At 41.0% G+C, this 19021-nt stretch overlaps 1 protein-coding gene across 2 annotated transcripts in view; it reads left to right on the top strand.

The window, feature by feature from the left end:
* Positions 1-19021, top strand: part of LOC135109171 (ras-related protein Rap-2a-like) — a 77544-nt gene that overhangs the window by 38820 nt on the left and 19703 nt on the right. For both annotated transcript variants that reach the window (XM_064020307.1, XM_064020309.1), the window contains one exon: positions 12043-12186. In XM_064020307.1, coding sequence (XP_063876377.1) covers positions 12043-12186 — 144 coding nt within the window. The remainder of the gene's footprint in view (positions 1-12042; positions 12187-19021) is intronic.

The following is a 19021-nucleotide window of genomic DNA, read 5'->3' as shown; positions in this document are numbered from 1 at the left end:
ATTTTTTCTTAACTTTTAACAGTAACTGGCCAAAGACTAAAAACACTCGAAAAAAAAAAGTTTCACTAATGATGCCGAAAAGTTCATGGCGGTAAATTATGGGAACGAGAATTATACGGGAATAAAAATCTTAAAAACTTACATTAATAGTTTTTTGAATGAGCAGCTGAACAAAACAGCCTTCGTTCACAGGATAACTGTCTCGCTAAGTCATAATCCGCCTGCTACTCCCGGAAACAGAACAGGAAGGCGGCGGGACTGTTCTGGGAAAGGCTCTAATGCAGCAATGTCCTGAACAAAGGCCGCTGCACGCTGCACTGTTGCGAGGGGCGCCGTGCCTGCCAGGTGTTGCGCGGTGGGTGTGAAATTAAGAGCCGTGTCTCAAGTCTCCACGCACACACGTTCATTTCTTCAAACTGAAACCAGAAGCTTTTTTGAGAAATGCTTTTGTGTATCGGTGTCTAGTAATGATGGACATTGAACACTAATTAGTTGTATAATCATTTTCCTAAGTATCAGCATGACAGTTTATCTATAAGCAGATGAAGGCGGAGTTAGCATGATCGCCACCTCGCGCCACACCACGGAACCTTCCATATCCATTTTATTGCCGCTGATAAATAATCAATATCACGTGATATGTTACTTGACTATTTTAAACAGCTCATTTTTCTGCAATGTATTTTGGCACGTAATATTCTTTCCTATAAGTAGGACTTCACTTGCTTTTCTTAAGTAATCGGAGAGCTGTAATCTTAAATATATTCATGTACGAGTACACTTGTGAGTGCAGCCAGCCCGCAAATATTTCGGCATCTTGAGGCACCACGCGCCTCTCTGGGCGGCGGCCGCCAGTCAGACTGCGTAATACAAGACACGCTGTGCAGTGCTCGCCGACACTCTATTCCAGTGGTTCTTAACTTTTTATGGCTGCGACCCAAATTCTATCTAGATTGACCATGGCGACCCATATACCTTCATAACTCTTATTTAACATTCAAATTAGATTTAAAACTCAAGAGTAGATGTAGTGTTTTTTTTTTTTTCACCTCAATGAAGTTGTCTATGTTTCTATGATTTGCTTAGCCTTAAATGTTAATGACTTACGTATTCTATATACAGGATTGATACTGACAACATTTTGAATAAGTACATTGGAAAAAAAAAAAAAAAACTGCGCACATATCCTTGGCGACACATTCAAATGGGTTGGCGACCCAACTTGGGGCCGCGATCCAGGGTTTAAGAACCACTGCTCTAGTCTCTCAAAACTCTGTGTGAATATTTAAGTATCTACAGTATTTCTATAAGGCTCATCTTTGACTCATCTGAAAACCAGAGAAATTCAACACCAACAGCACTGAGGTAAGAACTTGTTAACAGCGGCCAGTGGTACGTGATATGTTACATCCACACACCCACCAATTGAGACACTTGACTCAGGACAACTTTCTAAGGTCTTAAGGATAATTCATCGTATCTTTTTTCCATTGATGATGCAGAGTCCTCGTTAATGTTCACTACATCTATCATAACAATTAGAGATAATACGTCCAAATATTTGAGAATACGACCCCAAATTTCACAACTAGAAAGGTGTCGTACTTAATTAATCCTCTGACTGGTGATAACAATAACAATGACACTTTAATCTGAGTAACGCTGGACGGTTTCATTCAGCAAGAAAATAAAACTGCACAAGAATATCACTACTCCGGTTTCAATAATATCAACTTACGTAGGTAACCCTTTGACTGCCATTTGGTACACCTTCTCATAATTACCAAACACTGATACATCTTTACTTGTTCTACAGCAACATCCAATCTTTAAATTGAGTAGAAACTGCAAACTCTATTCTTTTTCACCCATAACTTTAATGCACATGCTTATAAAGACTTCATACACTGCATATGGCGAAAGGGTTAACGAATTTGATAATACAGGCACCTTCCCAAATTGGATCAGTTATTAGTTAGCCACAATATTGTACATGAGACATGATCGCACATGATGAGTGAGTAAATCATGTGTAATACCTTGACCTTGAAAACGAAAAGCATCAAAGTATACTAAACGAAACTTATTTCTACGGATGAATAACCACATAAATCATAACACTCCCCCCACCCTTGATGAGAAAAAAGTATCGTCCCTAACTTCATAAATTCCTGTAATGACATTTAGGAACACAAGGAAATTGATGTTTTTGTGCTGAAAAAAAGATTACGAGGAGAGAGCGTAGGTATAGTTCAAAGGGAATACGGAGAAGCTGATGTTTGGAGGCTCATTTTTCGGAGGATGGCACAAACAAGGCAGGATGATGAGTTGAGTAGATCTGGGACGATCAGGAATGTATTAACCCCCTTTGACTCCTATGGCCTTCCTTTGTTACCATTCAGATCACTGTAGCATTTGCATGGGCAAGCAAGCAGAGAGAGAGAGAGAGAGAGAGAGAGAGAGAGAGAGAGAGAGAGAGAGAGAGAGAGAGAGAGAGAGAGAGAGAGAGAGAGAGAGAGAGAGAGAGAGAGAGAGAGAGAGAGAGAGAGAGAGAGACTAAGTTTTCTCCTGACTCCAAAACTACACAATTTATGACACGGTACTCTAAAATAACTACCTAAAAAAAAGTTGCAGATTAATTTAGCCTTCTCTAAGCTAAAGAATTATTTACGACACAACAGTATAAAAGTGGTTAAGAAAGAAAAAAAAAAAAGTGTGCCAGTAAAACAATTAACAAAATTTACGTGTGTGGCTTGAGAAACATGACTGCACACTGGACTGCCAGATAACAGGAATACTGCCACTGTATCCCTTGCAATGTACAACGCGATTCAAAGGGACACAGTGAATGGAGCGGAAACTGAAATGCTTGGCTCTAATTCTTAAACATTCCCGCCTTTTACCTCGACGGCTTTTAACAGACTGTAGTGGGAGTTACTGGGAAGTTTTCAAAGGAGGGTTTTTCATGGCTGTAGTGATGGCTTAACAAGGGTTGTGTAAGAGGAGTTTTAGTGCACCTCTAGTCTTGTATTGGTTCTTTTTATTTAAGCTATTTATTTTTCTTTTGTTTTGTTATTAATTTCTTATTTTACTTGTTCTATCTTATTATTTCTATATTCTTTTTATTTTTGTTCTGTTATTTACTTATTTTATTATTTTTGTTCTGTTATTTACTTATTTTATTATTTTTGTTCTGTTATTTACTTATACCTATTTTATTATTTGCTCTATTTTATTATGTAGTTTACTTTTTAAGGGCACAATTAGCGGTCCTGTTTTTTTTTTTCCCCTTTTTCTGTACTTGGTGTTATTAGTTTGCTTCCCTTGGGCATGAAAATAAGGAAAACACCCGTGAGAGCGTGACTGATCATCCCTGCAGCCTTTCAATACAATCCCAGTGGGAGACCAAAGCGGCTAAAAATACAGGCCATTATCTTGCCTTAGCCATCCAACTTTAATGGGAATCTTGGCCTTATAAAGATAAATTATTAACACTAAACCAAAAAGTGTCGTGTTGTGTAAAGCAGACGACTACCTGGTATATACAGTGTGTAAGTCTGTTGATAAAACAAGTTTAGGCCAGCAAAAAAAAAAAAAAAAAAGTTTGATGAAAGAATTTAGCTTAGGGAGAAAAAATAAAAGTTGAATCCAATCGCCCGTCATGCTAAAAAAATTGTAGACAAAATCCCTTCACGTTTTCTTTTTTATACTTTTTATTTTGTTGAGGGATAACTAACCTGCTGCTAAAAGTTCGCACCTTTGAAGAGTTGTTTAATCAAAATCCTTTACACTGCCGGGCTGCCAGACGAGACCAGCACTGCATTGGCTTCGTATTGAGAACCACTCATTGATTAGAACCTTGAACTAGATGAGAATTTTGTGGAGGGGATAAAAACGTGACACCGGGTGCGAAGGGTGGCGAGTGAGAAGTGAAGCACGGATCAACAAGAAGGCAGTGGCGGGAATCTAGTAATGAAAATCCTAAACTAAACTGGCTGACTTTTGTGCGGGGATGAAAACGTGACTTTCGGTGTGAAGGAAGCGTGAGGACTGAACCACGGATGAAGAAGGAGGCGGTGGAGGTAATGAGTATAATAAACAAAATAAAATGAAATAAATAAAACAAGTTGGCATAGTTTTTGAAATTTCTTCGTTATAATTATGTCGTTTGGAAGCGGTATGTTGATTGAGCTTGTCTTTCTTTCCTTCTTCTCTTTTATTTTTGCTGCCTAGACAAGATTTCGTAACACGTAAAAAAAAACGTAACGAAAAGGATAAATAAAATAACGAGTAATGCCCATTCGTAAAGAGATGCGGGGGAAACTTTCATCTTTCCTTTCTTTAACCTTGACCTGCTTTGCTTGTGCTTTCCTCCTTCACAAGAAGAAGAAAAAGAAGAAAAAAAGAAAAATATAATATTGGAGCGTGGGAAAACAGACGGGTTTCAGTTCAGGAAAATGTTTGTCTTTTTTTTTTCTGGGTTAGGTACGGGAGTGGGAGTGAGGAGGAGGAGGAGGAAGAGGAAGAGGAGGAGGAGGAGGAGGAGGAGGAGGAGGAGGAGGAGGAGGAGGAGGAGGAGGAGGAGTAGGAGGAGGATGGGACTGTGGTGAACAATGGACATTTTATTTTTCACCCAACAATTCTTATTAAACTGTGATGAACAAATAACTTTAACTTTCCTTAGACGGTGGTGCTCAAAATAATTTCGTTTCACTTTTTCTTTATTATTTTGCCTGATTTTTGCTTGAGACCTGTAATGGACAAAGTAGTTTATTGCCTTAATTCATCCCTTACTGTGGTGAACTGGCTACTTTTTTATGCATTTCTTCTTTAATAAAGGGGAAAGATTACTCTTTTTCAAGTTTTCTCAGAGTGTGGTGAGCAAAGTTGTGATTGGTGAGGCATTCAGACAAGCTGGGGATGGAATGGAGTGCAAGAGAGAGAGAGAGAGAGAGAGATGAGAGAGAGAGAGAGAGAGAGAGAGGAGAGAGAGAGAGAGAGAGAGAGAGAGAGAGAGAGAGAGAGAGAGAGAGAGAGAGAGAGAGAGAGAGAGAGAGTGTTTAGAGGTGAATTTATTCCCGACAACTTTCGCTTTTCTGTTCCCCTTAAGAAGCCAAAAGCGAAACTAGTTGTGGGTAAACTCACTTCTAACACCAGTAATCTGAATTGTGGAGGGTAAGAGAGAGATGTTTTGAGGCGAGTTTATTACCGACTAGTCTCGCTTTTGACTTTCCCTGAAAGATGCTAAACGTGAATCTACTCTTGAAAATAACTCACCTTATAAAACCTGTCTCTCTCTTTGACCTTCACTCCCCACAGTAGTTTTTTTTTTCTTTTTTTTTTTAGATTCTTACGGTGAAACTGTTCTTGGAATGTGTGGAAAAGAAACAGTTGCTTTTCTTTGCTTACGTTTTATGTGAAGCCATTCTTACTGTGCAGTGGGATGGAAAAACCTTATATAACCATTTAGAATAGAGTGAATAACTGACTTTAAATAACATCATAGCGCTAAAAAAAAAAACATCTCTGCCATTTCACCCACTCATCTCTTCGGAAAATCACACCACAGAATATTCAGGGTAAGCCATGTAAGGCCAGAGGAGGCTGTGAAGGAGGTGAAGGGAACGGACGCTTCGATCTTTATCATGAAGCCAGTCAAGGCCCTGCTGAGGTTATTCTCGACTCCTCGCTTCTATTCTTGAACTCGTGTGGATGGAAATACCACTAAAGTAAAGAAAGGTGTTTTTACTCAATTCTTCAGTCCTGTGTCTTCCCCCATTCACCCACACACTCTCGTCTCTCCACACAGTTTACTCTAGCTAACTTCCAACACACCTGTTATTCATCTCCTCTTCCTCACACATACACACAAACACACAAACACACATCTATAACGCACTCAAATCTCTCATACACACTCTATTTAAAAGCGCTTAAGTCTCGTAGACACTCTGCTGTCCTAAACACTTGAATATTCCATACATACAATTTACATATACACACCTGAGTCACGGCTCTCTCACACACATACACACCAGACTCCCACACATGCTCTCACTTCTCCCTCACATTCGCCTTTCTATATACACACACTTTTCAAATACTAACTTAACTCTCCCAAACAAGAACTCACCTCTCCCACCCACTCACCTCTCCCCCACACTCTCACCTCTCCTACTCGAGTCTATTCTCTCTCACCCCAGATTCACTCACTTCTGTTCTTTTATTCCCAAACTTTTCCCTAGTCCTGCGTCACACACGCCTTACAGTTTCCTAATTCTGTCTTCTCTCGTTTTCTGTTTGTTTTTTTTTTGCGCTCCTAGTGTCTTAGTTTACGTTTTCTACAAGGTTACTACACTATTGAACTTCACGCGTTATGAATTTCTCAGTTAGGTAAATTGCTTATGCTTAATTCTTTCACTGTTAATGATCCTACGACAGTTTCAATTTACTTTACCAAGCCGGCAATTCTACATGGGGTGGCCCAGATAGAACCCCTTATTCTGAAATACTTCTGCGCTGTGCCTCCATTACATTCAAATGGCTCTAGTTTAAATAGCACGTGTTTTTTAAGGGTGGTTTTAAGGTTCTAATGACAGATTAACAACTTTTTCTATATTAATAACAGGAGAAACACTCTTGATAACCCGGCTAATTATCTCTGTGGTCTGAAACTAGTCGTGGTGAAATTGCGAAGCGTTTCTGCCTGACCAAAGCACCACATACTCATACACACATCATCCACACTCTTAGCTTTTTGTTACGTCAAACACACTTGTTACTTCGTTAAAATAATCCTTCATTTTTTTTTTTTGCTGAACCAGAATATAATTATAGATACTGAGTAATTTGAGTAATTTAGTCATTGTTTCTTTCGGGGGGTGTCTTTGAAAATTATATACCGCCTTGAATCAGACCTTTTTTCATGTCAGGAGAGGAGTCCACAACAAAGCAAGGGTCAACATTGAAATAAAATGATCAAGTTAACTTCTCAACTTTCACTCATATTCTCCAAGGAAGAATCACACGTATGAGTTTCTGAATAAGTGCTAGTTTTCATGCAACACTGATTGAATTTTGATTGTTTCCGTAACACAGCAGATTAAGTAAAGCGTTTCTGGTTTTCTTGATTTTGAAAGAGAGAGAGAGAGAGAGAGAGGAGAGAGGAGAGAGAGAGAGAGAGAGAGAGAGAGAGAGAGAGAGAGAGAGGAGAGAGAAGAGAGAGGAGAGAGAGAGAGAGAGAATCTACTACTGCTGAAAAAAAACAGCGAAAAAAGAGCTCTAATTCCTTTCACAAGCACAAGGAGACAAAGAGAAAACCAAGCAACTTGACTTCAATTCCTTTGCCGATCTGAAAATATCCTTGACTTTTCTATCCCTTTTACCTCTCCCCTCTCCTCTTCCTCCCCACCCCCAAAGGCAGCCTCAAATGCGCCACTGAGCCAGCTGCATCCGCGGGGCCAGGTTCGTATCCCACTTCTCTCCCTCTCTGAAATCATGTGAACCGGTGTGCAGCGCGGTGGAGGGAGAGCTGCCCCCGCCACCCTCGGGACCAAAGTTCGAATCCCGCCCACCGGATATTCTTATAAAATTGTTTGATTAAGTTTGTTTTTGTGATGGACAGTAATTGTAACTGGTAAATTGAATGTGACGGCCATTATCTGATTGATGAAACGTGTGTATGGTTTTTAGAAAAGTGAAATAAAAAAAAAAATATATATATACAATGAAAAGAAAGAACTGTTTAATCAACTTTAATCTTGAAAATAAGTATGCCATTATCTGATTGGTGAAATATGCGTGCGTGGTTTCTGAAAGGTAAAATAAAAAATAATAGAGAAAAGATAATGAAGAGGAAGAAATGTTCAATTAACTTAAATTGCGAGAGAAAGCAGCCCATGTCATTATCTTATTGGAAAAAATGTGTGGTTTCATAAAAGTAAGACAAAATTGATGAGAGAGAGAGAGAGAGAGAGAGAGAGAGAGAGAGAGAGAGAGAGAGAGAGAGAGAGAGAGAGAGAGAGAGAGAGAGAGAGAGAGAGAGAGAGAGAGAGAAATGGCCGTTGACTGAAGCATCATCTTTTGTTTACGCTCATCATATTTGTGTTGTGAGTCGCGGCAGTGGCAACAGCGCGTCCCTCTAGTGAATCCAGGATCAAACGAGCGTACCATTCGGCCTCCCCCGCGGTACTGGGAGGCGTGGGAAGGGTAAACCATTTGGACACAGGCGGTGCAGGTGTGTGGCGGCGAGGTCCTAATATATTACCTCCCAGGCTCGCTCCCATAGGCTCGCTCAGAACGCCAAGAGGAATAGAAATGAGCACCACCTTTCTCAATACAACGGCTACATTTGAATCTTATTTTGAATTTCACTAATATATCACCTCAAGAGACCACAGGCTCGCTCACAAGGCCAAGAGGAATAAAACAGTTGCTCTCTCAATATATCGAGTACATTTGAATTTTATTTTGAATTTCTCTCAATACCACGGCCACATCTTAATTTAATTCTGGAAGACCTTAGGCTCGTTTACAAGGAATGGAGTTGAACATTATCCTTTTCAATACCACTACATTTTAATTTTACTCTGAATTCTATTTATATATTACCTTCCAAAGTCATAAGAACATAAGGAAATGAGGGAAGCTGCAAGACGCCACCAGGCCTACACGTGGCAGTCCCTGTGTGAAACATGTCTGCCTATTTCCATTAAAGGCTCTCTTATAAGGCCAGCAAAAATGAACATCACGCCTCTCAATACTGCGACTGTTGTTTAATCTTATTTTGAACGCCATTACAAGACTGAGTTAGGTTAAAAGTTGGTGTTTGTCGCTCTGAAGGCACAAAAATTTGACTAGTACGCTACGCACCCAATGCTATTATATCTATGCTTACTTTTTTTTCTGAATAACAACAGGTAGTTTCACGAAGGTTTAGAATTGTGTGTAGTACTGAAGGGTCGCGTAACACCAGACTGGGACTTTCCGTGTTTATGTTGATCATCCAAACGTCTATTATCACGACAATGTTCCAGCAGTCTCTAGTGGATGGCACTGGGTTTTTCAAATGTCTATTCATGATTCTAGTTATTTAAAAAAGAATTCTGCATCGTCAATGGAGACAAAACATGAGAACCAGACTAATTATCTTTGCGGCCTTTGAAAATGTTAATGAGAGAACAAAGCGTGCAAGAATACATGTCTTGAGGCGGTAAAATAATACAAAAATATAATAAAAAAGCCAGCAATTTCCGTGTAATTTTCGAAAGCGCGTTATTATGTGGATGGATGGGTTGGGTAATTGCTCGTTGATGAGTTTCCTTCCCTTCCAAGCATTTAATTAACTGGTTGTTAGGTGAGGCAACAGTGGAAGCGAGATGCTGTGTTCATGATACACGCTGTCAAGTTGTTGCTTAAAGAGGAGACGAACAGACAGACAGACGGACACACCACACACACACACACACACACACACACACACACACACACACACACACCATTTTCACAATAACAAACTTCCAAAAACTCAACCTGACGTCTTCTCCTCTTCGCCCCCCCTTCTCTCTCTCTCTCTCTCTCTCTCTCTCTCTCTCTCTCTCTCTCTCTCTCTCTCGCTGGTAGATAGAATGTCCACAAAGAGACGAATGAGATGAGAAGTCCGGCCATTCCATTCCTTCCCTGTATCCTCGACATCTTCCGTTCCTTCACTTCACTCTCATCTGACGTTCCCTTGCCTTCCTTCTTTCCCTTATCCTCTCCTCCATTTCCTTTACTCTACATCTCTATTCCTGTATCTTCCTTCCTTTCTTTTTTTCCTCTGTTCCTTTTTCTCTCGATTCTTTCACCTTCATCTGACGTTCCTTGTCTCTCTTCTTTCTGTTATCCTCTCCTCCCCTTTCCTTTACATCTCTCTCTCTCTCTCTCTCTCTCTCTCTCTCTCTCTCTCTCTCTCTCTCTCTCTCTCTCTCTCTCTCTCTCTCTTTTCCTTCCTTTCTTTCCTGTATTCCTTTTTTCTCTCTGTTCCTTCACTGCCATTCAGCCTTTTCTTCCCTTGTTCCTTTCTTATAGTTTTTGTCTCTTCCCTATCTCTCTTTCTCCCCTTTCTTCTTCATTCCTTCCCTATTTCCCGTCTATGGTACTTTCTTCTTTCATTTCCATCTATTCCTCTTTCTTATTCCATATTTTTTCTTTTTTACTTTTTTTCAGTTTCTCTTTTCTTCCCCTTCGCCTTCTTCTTCCTCTACATTTCTATTCCTCCATTTTTCTTCCTTCTCCACTTTTCTTCCCCTTACTTCCTCTTTTTCTCTTCCATTTCTTCCTATAATTACTTCTTTGCCCTTTGTTCTTCCTTCCTAGTAATGCCTTTCATCTCTTCTTTCTCCGTTAACATCTCTTCCTCCTTGCTTCCGTTCTCTCTCTCTCTCTCTCTCTCCCTGTTCTTAGTCTTCTCCCTCTTCTGCATTCTCCTTCTCTGACCTTTCCTAATGCTGCGCCCCGCCACCTGACAGCACTCCCTGCCGCCTCGCTAAGCCAAGGGATGGAGGGCGAGGAACGAGCGGTGGTGGTGGTGGTGGTGTGTGTGTGTGTGTGTGTGTGTGTGTGTGTGTGTGTGTGTGTGTGTGTGTGTGTGTGTGTGTGTGTGTGTGTGTGTGTGTTTATATTTGCCGGCCTTGGTTTTACTGATGTCTTACTACTACTACTATTACTAATACTACTACTATTACTACTACTACTACTACACGGCATATACTTTTAACTACTACTACTACTGTTACTACTACTACTACTACTACTACTACTACTACTACTACTACTACTACTACTACCATCACCACGACTACCACAATCTCTACTGCCAGAAAATAACAACAACAGCAACAACAACAACACCATCAACTACACTACCACCACCACCACCACCACCACCAACACCACCACCAACAACAACAACAACAAATTTATACCATTTCTTCTACTATTACCACCACCACCACCACCACCAACACCATCACCACCACAACACGTCATAATTACTCGCAGGACCACGGGAGGATAAAGCTGCCGTGGCTAATGTATGCAAACGAGTAGTAAGTTTATATGCTTATATTAAAACTTAAAGGAAGGGAGATGCAAATGTGAAGGTTCGTTATGGTGTGTGTGTGTGTGTGTGTGTGTGTGTGTGTGTGTGTGTGTGTGTGTGTGTGTGTGTGTGTGTGTGTGTGTGTGTAATATGATTAGTACTGCTTATATCTACATTCTCCTTCCGGGTTTCAAGCGTTTGTCAAAAATTAAAAGAACTAAATGAATAACGAAAGAAGAAGAAGAAGAAGAAGAGGAAGAAGAAGAAGAAGAAGAAGAAGAAAAGTACCACCACCACCACCACCACAACAAAAGAAAACCGAAAAAAAAAATATATGCACAAAAATCTAAACATACCATTACCACCTAACACACACACACACACACACACACACACACACACATGAGTAATGCACGTGGCTAATAACACCTGTAACGCCTGCTGCCTGCCCACCTGCATCCCTTTAACGCTGTAATGTAAAGAAAAGTCAACTGCATTATTATTTGTAGGTATGAGTTAAGGTTGGGATGAATATTTTCAGTACTTTGGTATGTTACAAGACGGAAAAAATAAGAGATGAGGTTCTTTCCTTCTTGGACTCTCTCTCTCTCTCTCTCTCTCTCTCTCTCTCTCTCTCTCTCTCTCTCTCTCTCTCTCTATCCGTGTGTGTGTGTGTGTGTGTGTGTGTGTGTGTGTGTGTGTGTGTGTAAGCTTATCAGACTGTAAATGCAAGAAAGCCTCACGCAAACACAAGACGGAAGCCCAACACTCATCCCTACTGTGTCTCCGTTTTCTTCCACTCACCAGCTTCCCGTTTTCAGAAGAGCCAGCGAGGAGACACGCATTGATATCTTCAGGCTCCACTAACCCTCACATTTCATGGCATTCAGATACTAAGCGCTACTCATGCATTATCTTCAAGCTCAACTGACGCTCTAACTCCCTTGCTCTCGTGCCCGCAGATGCCAAGTGACTGCAAGAGGATGGGGGAGGCGCCCAAGGTTCAACTCGAGGGCAGCGACCCCCGACGGAGGTATCAAGTAACGCTCATGGGAGGAGCTCGAGTCGGCAAGTCCACGATAGTCTCCCAGTTTCTCTACGACGAGGTGAGTGTGAGAGGTGAAGGGCCGTATTCTGAAACACTTCTGCGCCGCACCTCCAGTACTTTCAAAGGCTCTAGTTGAAGTTATATAGGTTTTTCAGGGTGTTTTTATGGTTCTACTGACAGATTAACGGGATTTGTAAGTGATTAACAGGAGAAACAATCTTAGTCTTTGAAAACAGTCGTGATAAGAGAGTAAAGCGTTTCAGAATTCGGGCGTATGAGTGTCTAGAACCCTTTAGAGGAAGTTTAAGTAAGGCTCGTATCCTTCAGTCCTTTCGCTGCTATGGTTTCTTCCCACAGAAACAGAGGCACTATTCTGTCTCATTTCCCCAGAGCTGATTCTAATTCTTCTCTTTTTCCTTCTTCCTTCTCACATCCTTTGGCTTGCTTTTCACTGCGAATACCTCACCACTAGAATCACGAACACAGTCCTTGGAAACCACACCAACTTCCACGTGAGTCTATTTAAAGTTCCCAAGTTAAGAGACCGAAACATTTGCTAATAAGGAGCTAAGACTGAAGGATTAGTTGGATCGTGAGCGTGAAATGTGTTTTAGGGAGAACCCGGAAGTATTAATGTGTTCCTCTTCTTCCTCTTTGTCTTCTCAAACCTCGCTTTCACTCCCGTCTTTCTCCTCCTCCTCCTCTTCTCCTCCTCTCACGTTCCTGCTACTCTACAAGGTGAATAGAGGCCGCTGTAAGAACGCAGGCATTAAGGCAATAAGGCAGAGGCGCTATTGTTTGTCTCCTTTCCTGACTTGTCCTCTCATACCTGACCTTCATTCTTGTCCTCTTCCTCATTCTTGTCTTTTTCGTCATTCTCCTCTTCGTCGTATCCTCTTGTCTTCTCATTACAGATATCTCGCCTTGCTTTTTATCTAGTTCTCTTTCTCTTCTCTTTTCCCTCTTTCTCTCACGCTCTCGCCTTCTTGTCATTACTACTATCTCATCTTTCCTTTTGTCTTTCTATCTTTTCTTCTCGTCCAGGCATTATCCTTCTCCTTTTCTTCTTTCTCTTACCCTCTCGTCTTATTGTCATTACGAGTATCTCTTCTTTCCTTTTCTTTTCCTACATCATCCTCTATTCCAATTCTCTTTCTCTTCCTCCTCCTTCTTGTCTTTCTTTCACCCTCTCACCTTCTTGTCATTACGAACGTCTCTTCTTTTCCTTTTATTTCCCTATATTTTGCTTTCATCTAGTCCTCTTCCTCCTCCTGCTCCTCTCACGCTTTCTGCCTCCCATCACACTTGTGGACCCAGGCGGCACACTATTGTAGAGAACGGTATGAGGTTTCCAATTGAGTCAGCCGCAGTTCTAAGACAATTACCTCCTGTACCTAAGATTCTCTTGCTCCTCATCATTATCATCTCATTATAACTCTGCTATACCCTTATCTGCATTCTGAACCTACTCACACACACACACACACACACACACACACACACACACACACACACACACACACTCGCTGCTCATGTGTTTGATATTCCGTACGTGATTAAACGTGTACTGTTGGGACATGTATGCAAAAGACGTACAGTGAATAAGGGATGAAAGTGACTAATTACTTTCTGTATGTATATTTATCAGTACATGTAGATTCAAATGTATGGTTTCTGATGTCTTCTATATACATTTCGTTCTGTACATGTAGTTTTAGAGGTGTGCTTTCAACTAACTGACTAGTACATGCGGGTGTCAAGTGAGGAAAGTTTTATACCCTCAGAAACGAAAGATCGAGGCCAAAATGACTTGATCTTTCGTTTCTGAGAATAAGTGACTTTCCTCTCCTCACCAGACACCCTGCATATTTCGCCTCATACATGTAGGTTTCAGAAGCGTGGAGGCGTGGTTTTCAATTCATTCATCACTGTTATCGTAAAAAAAAGGAAAAAAAAGATAAGGTGTGAAGATTGAAGACTCACGCATTCTTAAATTTTATCCCTTTGCGCTCTTGCCTAATTCATCACTCCTTGGGCAAACTTTCTTCCGGCAAAGTTATGAATTTTTAAAGCGAACAAAGAAGCTCCAGTGACTGTCAACAGCGGGAAGGTGCCGTATCTTGAAACACAATAATGGAACGCTTTTCTAAATATACCAGTGCATAAACCCTTTCACAGCGATATGTAACAAGAAAGAGGCGGATGAAAGAAAATGGATTGTCCTGTTTCTAGCCAGTGGTGTTTAGAGTTGGCTGTAAAACGTGAAAGAAAAAATTTCCCAGAGTGGTTTGTGAAAGGGTAAAATTAAAAGGGTGAAAGGGTTAAATTAGTAAATATAATGAGGTAAAGATAAGCTCGTGATACCTGTATGTCTGGAATTTGTATGATTACCTTAGTTGCTGATCATTAAAGGAGTAACAGTAAATTATAACGATGAGTTTCTTAATTATTATCATGTGTTTACTGGGGATATCAGGAGGAGGAGGAGGAGGAGGAGAGTGAAGAAAAAGACGAGAAGAAGAAGAAGAAGAAAAGAAAAAAAGAAAATAAGAAAGAAAAAGCAACACCACAACCATCACCACCACCAATACCACCACCAACTCAACCACCATCACCACCACCACCACCACCACGACCAACCCACCAACGAAACCACACAAGGACACACAACCTCAGCACCTCCCAAACCCACGAGTTACAAGGACCCACAATAACTTCAGAGGCGAGTCACAAAGCTAGGTGTGTGTGTGTGTGTGTGTGTGTGTGTGTGTGTGTGTGTGTGTGTGTGTGTGTGTGTGTGTGTAATCTTTAGGGACAAGCCAGCCACACATAAACCAAAACACGCACCTTCTTTCCCCCACTTCCCCTCCCCCTCAGAGACTTCACAAGGGCGGGAATTAAGAAGATACTGCCTGGTGGAAAGAGGTTTGTGGGCAAGGGAAATGAGGACTCGTGAGAGGATACACTCGTACATGTGGGTATTCTAAAGTTTGCACGTCTTGTCTTGGTTTCGTCTCCTTCAAGGGAGTGGGGGTGATTACAAGGCTTGCGTGGAATAGGGAAGTGAAGGAGGGGAGGGGAGGGAAGGGGAGGCGAGGAGAGAGAGAGAGAGAGAGAGAGAGAGAGAGAGAGAGAGAGAGAGAGAGAGAGAGAGAGAGAGAGAGAGAGGCAGAGGGGGAAGAATGGAGGGAGGGTTGGAGGGAAGGGAAGGGAAGGGAAGGGAAGGGAAGGGAAGGAAAGGAGAATGGAAAGGAAGGAAGGAAGTAAGGAAGGAAGGAAGGAAGGAAGGAAGGAAGGAAGGAACTAATAAAAGAACAAGCGAACGAAGAAAGGAATGAACAAACAAAAGGAATAAAAGCAAAAAAAAAAAATCGTAGAGAGAGAGAGAGAGAGAGAGAGAGAGAGAGAGAGAGAGAGAGAGAGAGAGAGAGAGAGAGAGAGAGAGGCTAGGTGGGTGACAGTAACGGGTGAGGGATGGGACAGAGGGGTGATTGAGGAGAGGCTGTAATGGACAGGAAAGGGAGAAACAGGAGAGAGGCAGGGATGGATGGAAGAAGGAAGGCATGGAAGAGAAGAGGGAGAAAAAGAAAAAACAAAGCAGCGGCAGTAACAGCGACAATAGAGATAAAAGTGTGCTACAGATAATACTTTTCATTAGATTTTATCCTTTCTTTCTCTGACCGTGAAATGTAACTTGTTTTTGCTCTTTGAAATGAGAGAGAGAGAGAGAGAGAGAGAGAGAGAGAGAGAGAGAGAGAGAGAGAGAGAGAGAGAGAGAGAGAGAGAGAGAGAGAGAGAGAGAGATTTTGAAGTAAGGAAGAAAGAAAGAGTAAGTGTGACCTTGAAGGAAGCGAGTAATAATCTTAGGGAGAGGTGGCGGAGGAGGAGGAGGATCAAGTAAGATGAGCAGGAAGAAGGAAGGAGGGAGGGAGAGATAAGGAAGGAGGGAAGTAAGGAAGGAATAATTTCAATTTCGTCTTGAAGGGTCAAAAGGAGAGAGAGAGAGAGAGAGAGAGAGAGAGAGAGAGAGAGAGAGAGAGAGAGAGAGAGAGAGAGAGAGAGAGAGAGAGAGAGAGAGTACTGGAAGGTATTAAACAGGTGATAGGGACAGGCCTTCTATATTACGGCTACTTGATGGCGTGTACGTATAATCTCAATTTTCTCGTCTCTTTGAACTGACGTGCACAGATCTAAGCTTGCTCCTCCTCCTCCTCCTCCTCCTCAGCCTCCACCACATGAAAGGGAGGGAGAGAAGGAGGGGGAGGAGGGAGGGAAGATATTCACAAGGGAAGGGAAATACCAGTTAGGATTCAAGAGAGACATCAATATGCGTGGTGAGAATGGAATACCAAATTGTGGTAAGGGAGGGAGGGGATTCCTCTCTCTCTCTCTTTCTCTCTCTCTCTCTCTCTCTCTCTCTCTCTCTCTCTCTCTCTCTCTCTCTCTCTCTCTCTCTCTTTCTTCCATCTGTCTACCTGTTTATTTATTTATTTATCTTTACATCTATCTGTCTGTCTGTCTATCCATCAATCCAATTATCTATCTATCTATCTATCTGTCTATCTGTCTATCCATCAATCTATTTATCTTTCCATCCATGTATCTATCTATCTATCTATCTATCTTTCTGTCTTTCCGTCTATCTGTCTGTCTGTCTATCTAACCTAATCTACCTATCAATATATCTACCTATTTATCTAAACTGAATAGCAGCAATTCCTACAACAGCAGTGCATATTAGCTTCGTTGTGGATAAGGCTGAGGCAGAGTGGCGCCCCTGACCGCCTCATTACATCATACGTGAAACAGGACGCTAACTAAACTGCCGGCATGGAATCTTTGACATAAAACACAATTCCTTCTTTTGAATGTCACAAGAGCCGCGTGTAGCACTGTATAACACCACGCAAATCTATATAACATTGCTTCCGACTTCCAGCAAGCAAAATTTTTTACTCGTATTTTACAGTTCTTCGTTTCGGACTCATCTCTCTCGCTCTCTCTCTCTCATAGCGCTAATAGAAATAGATCTAACAATTTTTAGCCAGTATAACGTTTGGTGGTGGCTGTGGAGGAAGAAATGTCTCAGAATGGTTGGTGATAGAAATAAAAAAGGTCTAATAGCAGGGAAAGTGGTACGGAGAAGTCATAGTGAGCCTTTTTTTTTTTTTTTACTCTTTTCTTGCCCGTAGCCAGTGCTCTTGAAAAAAAAAAGAAAAGAAAAAGTTAAGTCACCAGGTATGAAGTAGGGCTTAGGTTGACAGAGAAATAACGTTAGCAGGATGAGGTTCGCGTGGCCATCAGTCGCTAAGGATTCTCAATTGACCATCCAGTAGTTATTGTTTTCCCTAAGTGAGAGAACGAATAGTGTGTGTGAATGGTTACAGTCTATCTCACTGATCAGATTAAGAGTTAAGTTCTCACGTACAGGAGGGTACAGGTGGCTTCCGATCACGTGTCCAATTAGAGTGAACAGTTTAATTTATTTACCGAGACGAGTTCCTTTCCTTTCTGGTGAGTGGAGCACCTTAATGGTCTTCATTAGGAGGGAGGCCAGGAATTAAGTGGCTATTAAAAGGTCACTTACTGGAATGAAGTAGTCTCCACGTGTTGCATATTGTGTTACTGCGGCGCAATAACAGGTTCGGCTTGAATTGTAATGAAAATCAATTACCAGTTTATTAAGGAAAGTAGGGAAAAAAATGGGTCTGGGGTACAAAAATGATAAGGGACATGCAACAGATTAAGAAATAAATAAATACAGAGGAGTCCAAAGTTCCTGGGTGATCCTATTTGCTATTATGGAAATCTATTAAGTCTTGTTCTTCCATTTCTCTTCTCCATTTTCTATTCAATGTCAAAGAGCATAAGACCACAAGGGAAGCAACAAGAGGTCAGAAGGCCAACACGTGACAGTTTCCGGTGTAAAACATACCTACCTACATCTAGTCGTCCCTGTCCACAAATTAACTAAGTGCTTTCATCTATACAGGAAAAGTGAAAAGAAAGAAATAAAGAAAGAAAAGTAGGTAAATTAAACAAGCAAATAAATAAAAATAATTGAATATATAAATAAACAAATAAACAAACAAAAATAATGAAAATAGATAAATGAACAAATAAAACTATTTAACAAAATGACTAACTAACAAATTAACTAACTCAATACATAAACCTGCACACAAGCTTTTAGTTGATCTGAGGAGCCATGGCAGTAACTAAACAGGCACCTATTTTTAACCAACTTCTTTGACTATGTTTTTTTTTTTTTAAGACAAACAAAAATATAGTCTTTTTCCATTCCTCTAGTTATTTATTTTTTTCCCAAGACTGATAAAAAACACAGCAATCCTCCTTTCCCTCCCCACCGTCTTTTTTTTTTTCTTGACTTCATTCACGCATAAACTAAAATAAAACAGTTTAACACCCTAAACAGTATACCAATAAACCAATAATTCCTCTTCAAGCCACAGCAGTCTTAGATACCATAACACCCTCCTCTCCTGACTCCTTCCTCCGCTGCAAACAAATATATGCAAAATCTCTTAATATTTACCTTCACTCTCTAGGGAGCTCAACAAAATGTGGCACGTCTCAATGAGGGATATACTGCAGTGATGAAAAATACATATACATACGTGGAATACTCGACATTCACTAAATCTGCGGCACTTCATCATTTTAGACGTAAAAGATATACTGAAATAATCAACAGCGGGCGGGTGTGCGGTATTCTGCTATCATGCTAATTTCCTGCTTGATGATCCACACAGAGAGAGAGAGAGAGAGAGAGAGAGAGAGAGAGAGAGAGAGAGAGAGAGAGAGAGAGAGAGAGAGAGAGAGAGAGAGAGAGAGAGAGAGAGAGAGAGAGAGAGAGAGAGAGAGAATTATTC

This window comes from Scylla paramamosain, chromosome 18 (assembly GCF_035594125.1).
Source record: "Scylla paramamosain isolate STU-SP2022 chromosome 18, ASM3559412v1, whole genome shotgun sequence".
NCBI lineage: Eukaryota > Metazoa > Arthropoda > Malacostraca > Decapoda > Portunidae > Scylla > Scylla paramamosain.
The sequence above is the reverse complement of the archived record's forward strand: the minus strand, read 5'-3'. Positions and strand labels throughout refer to the sequence as shown.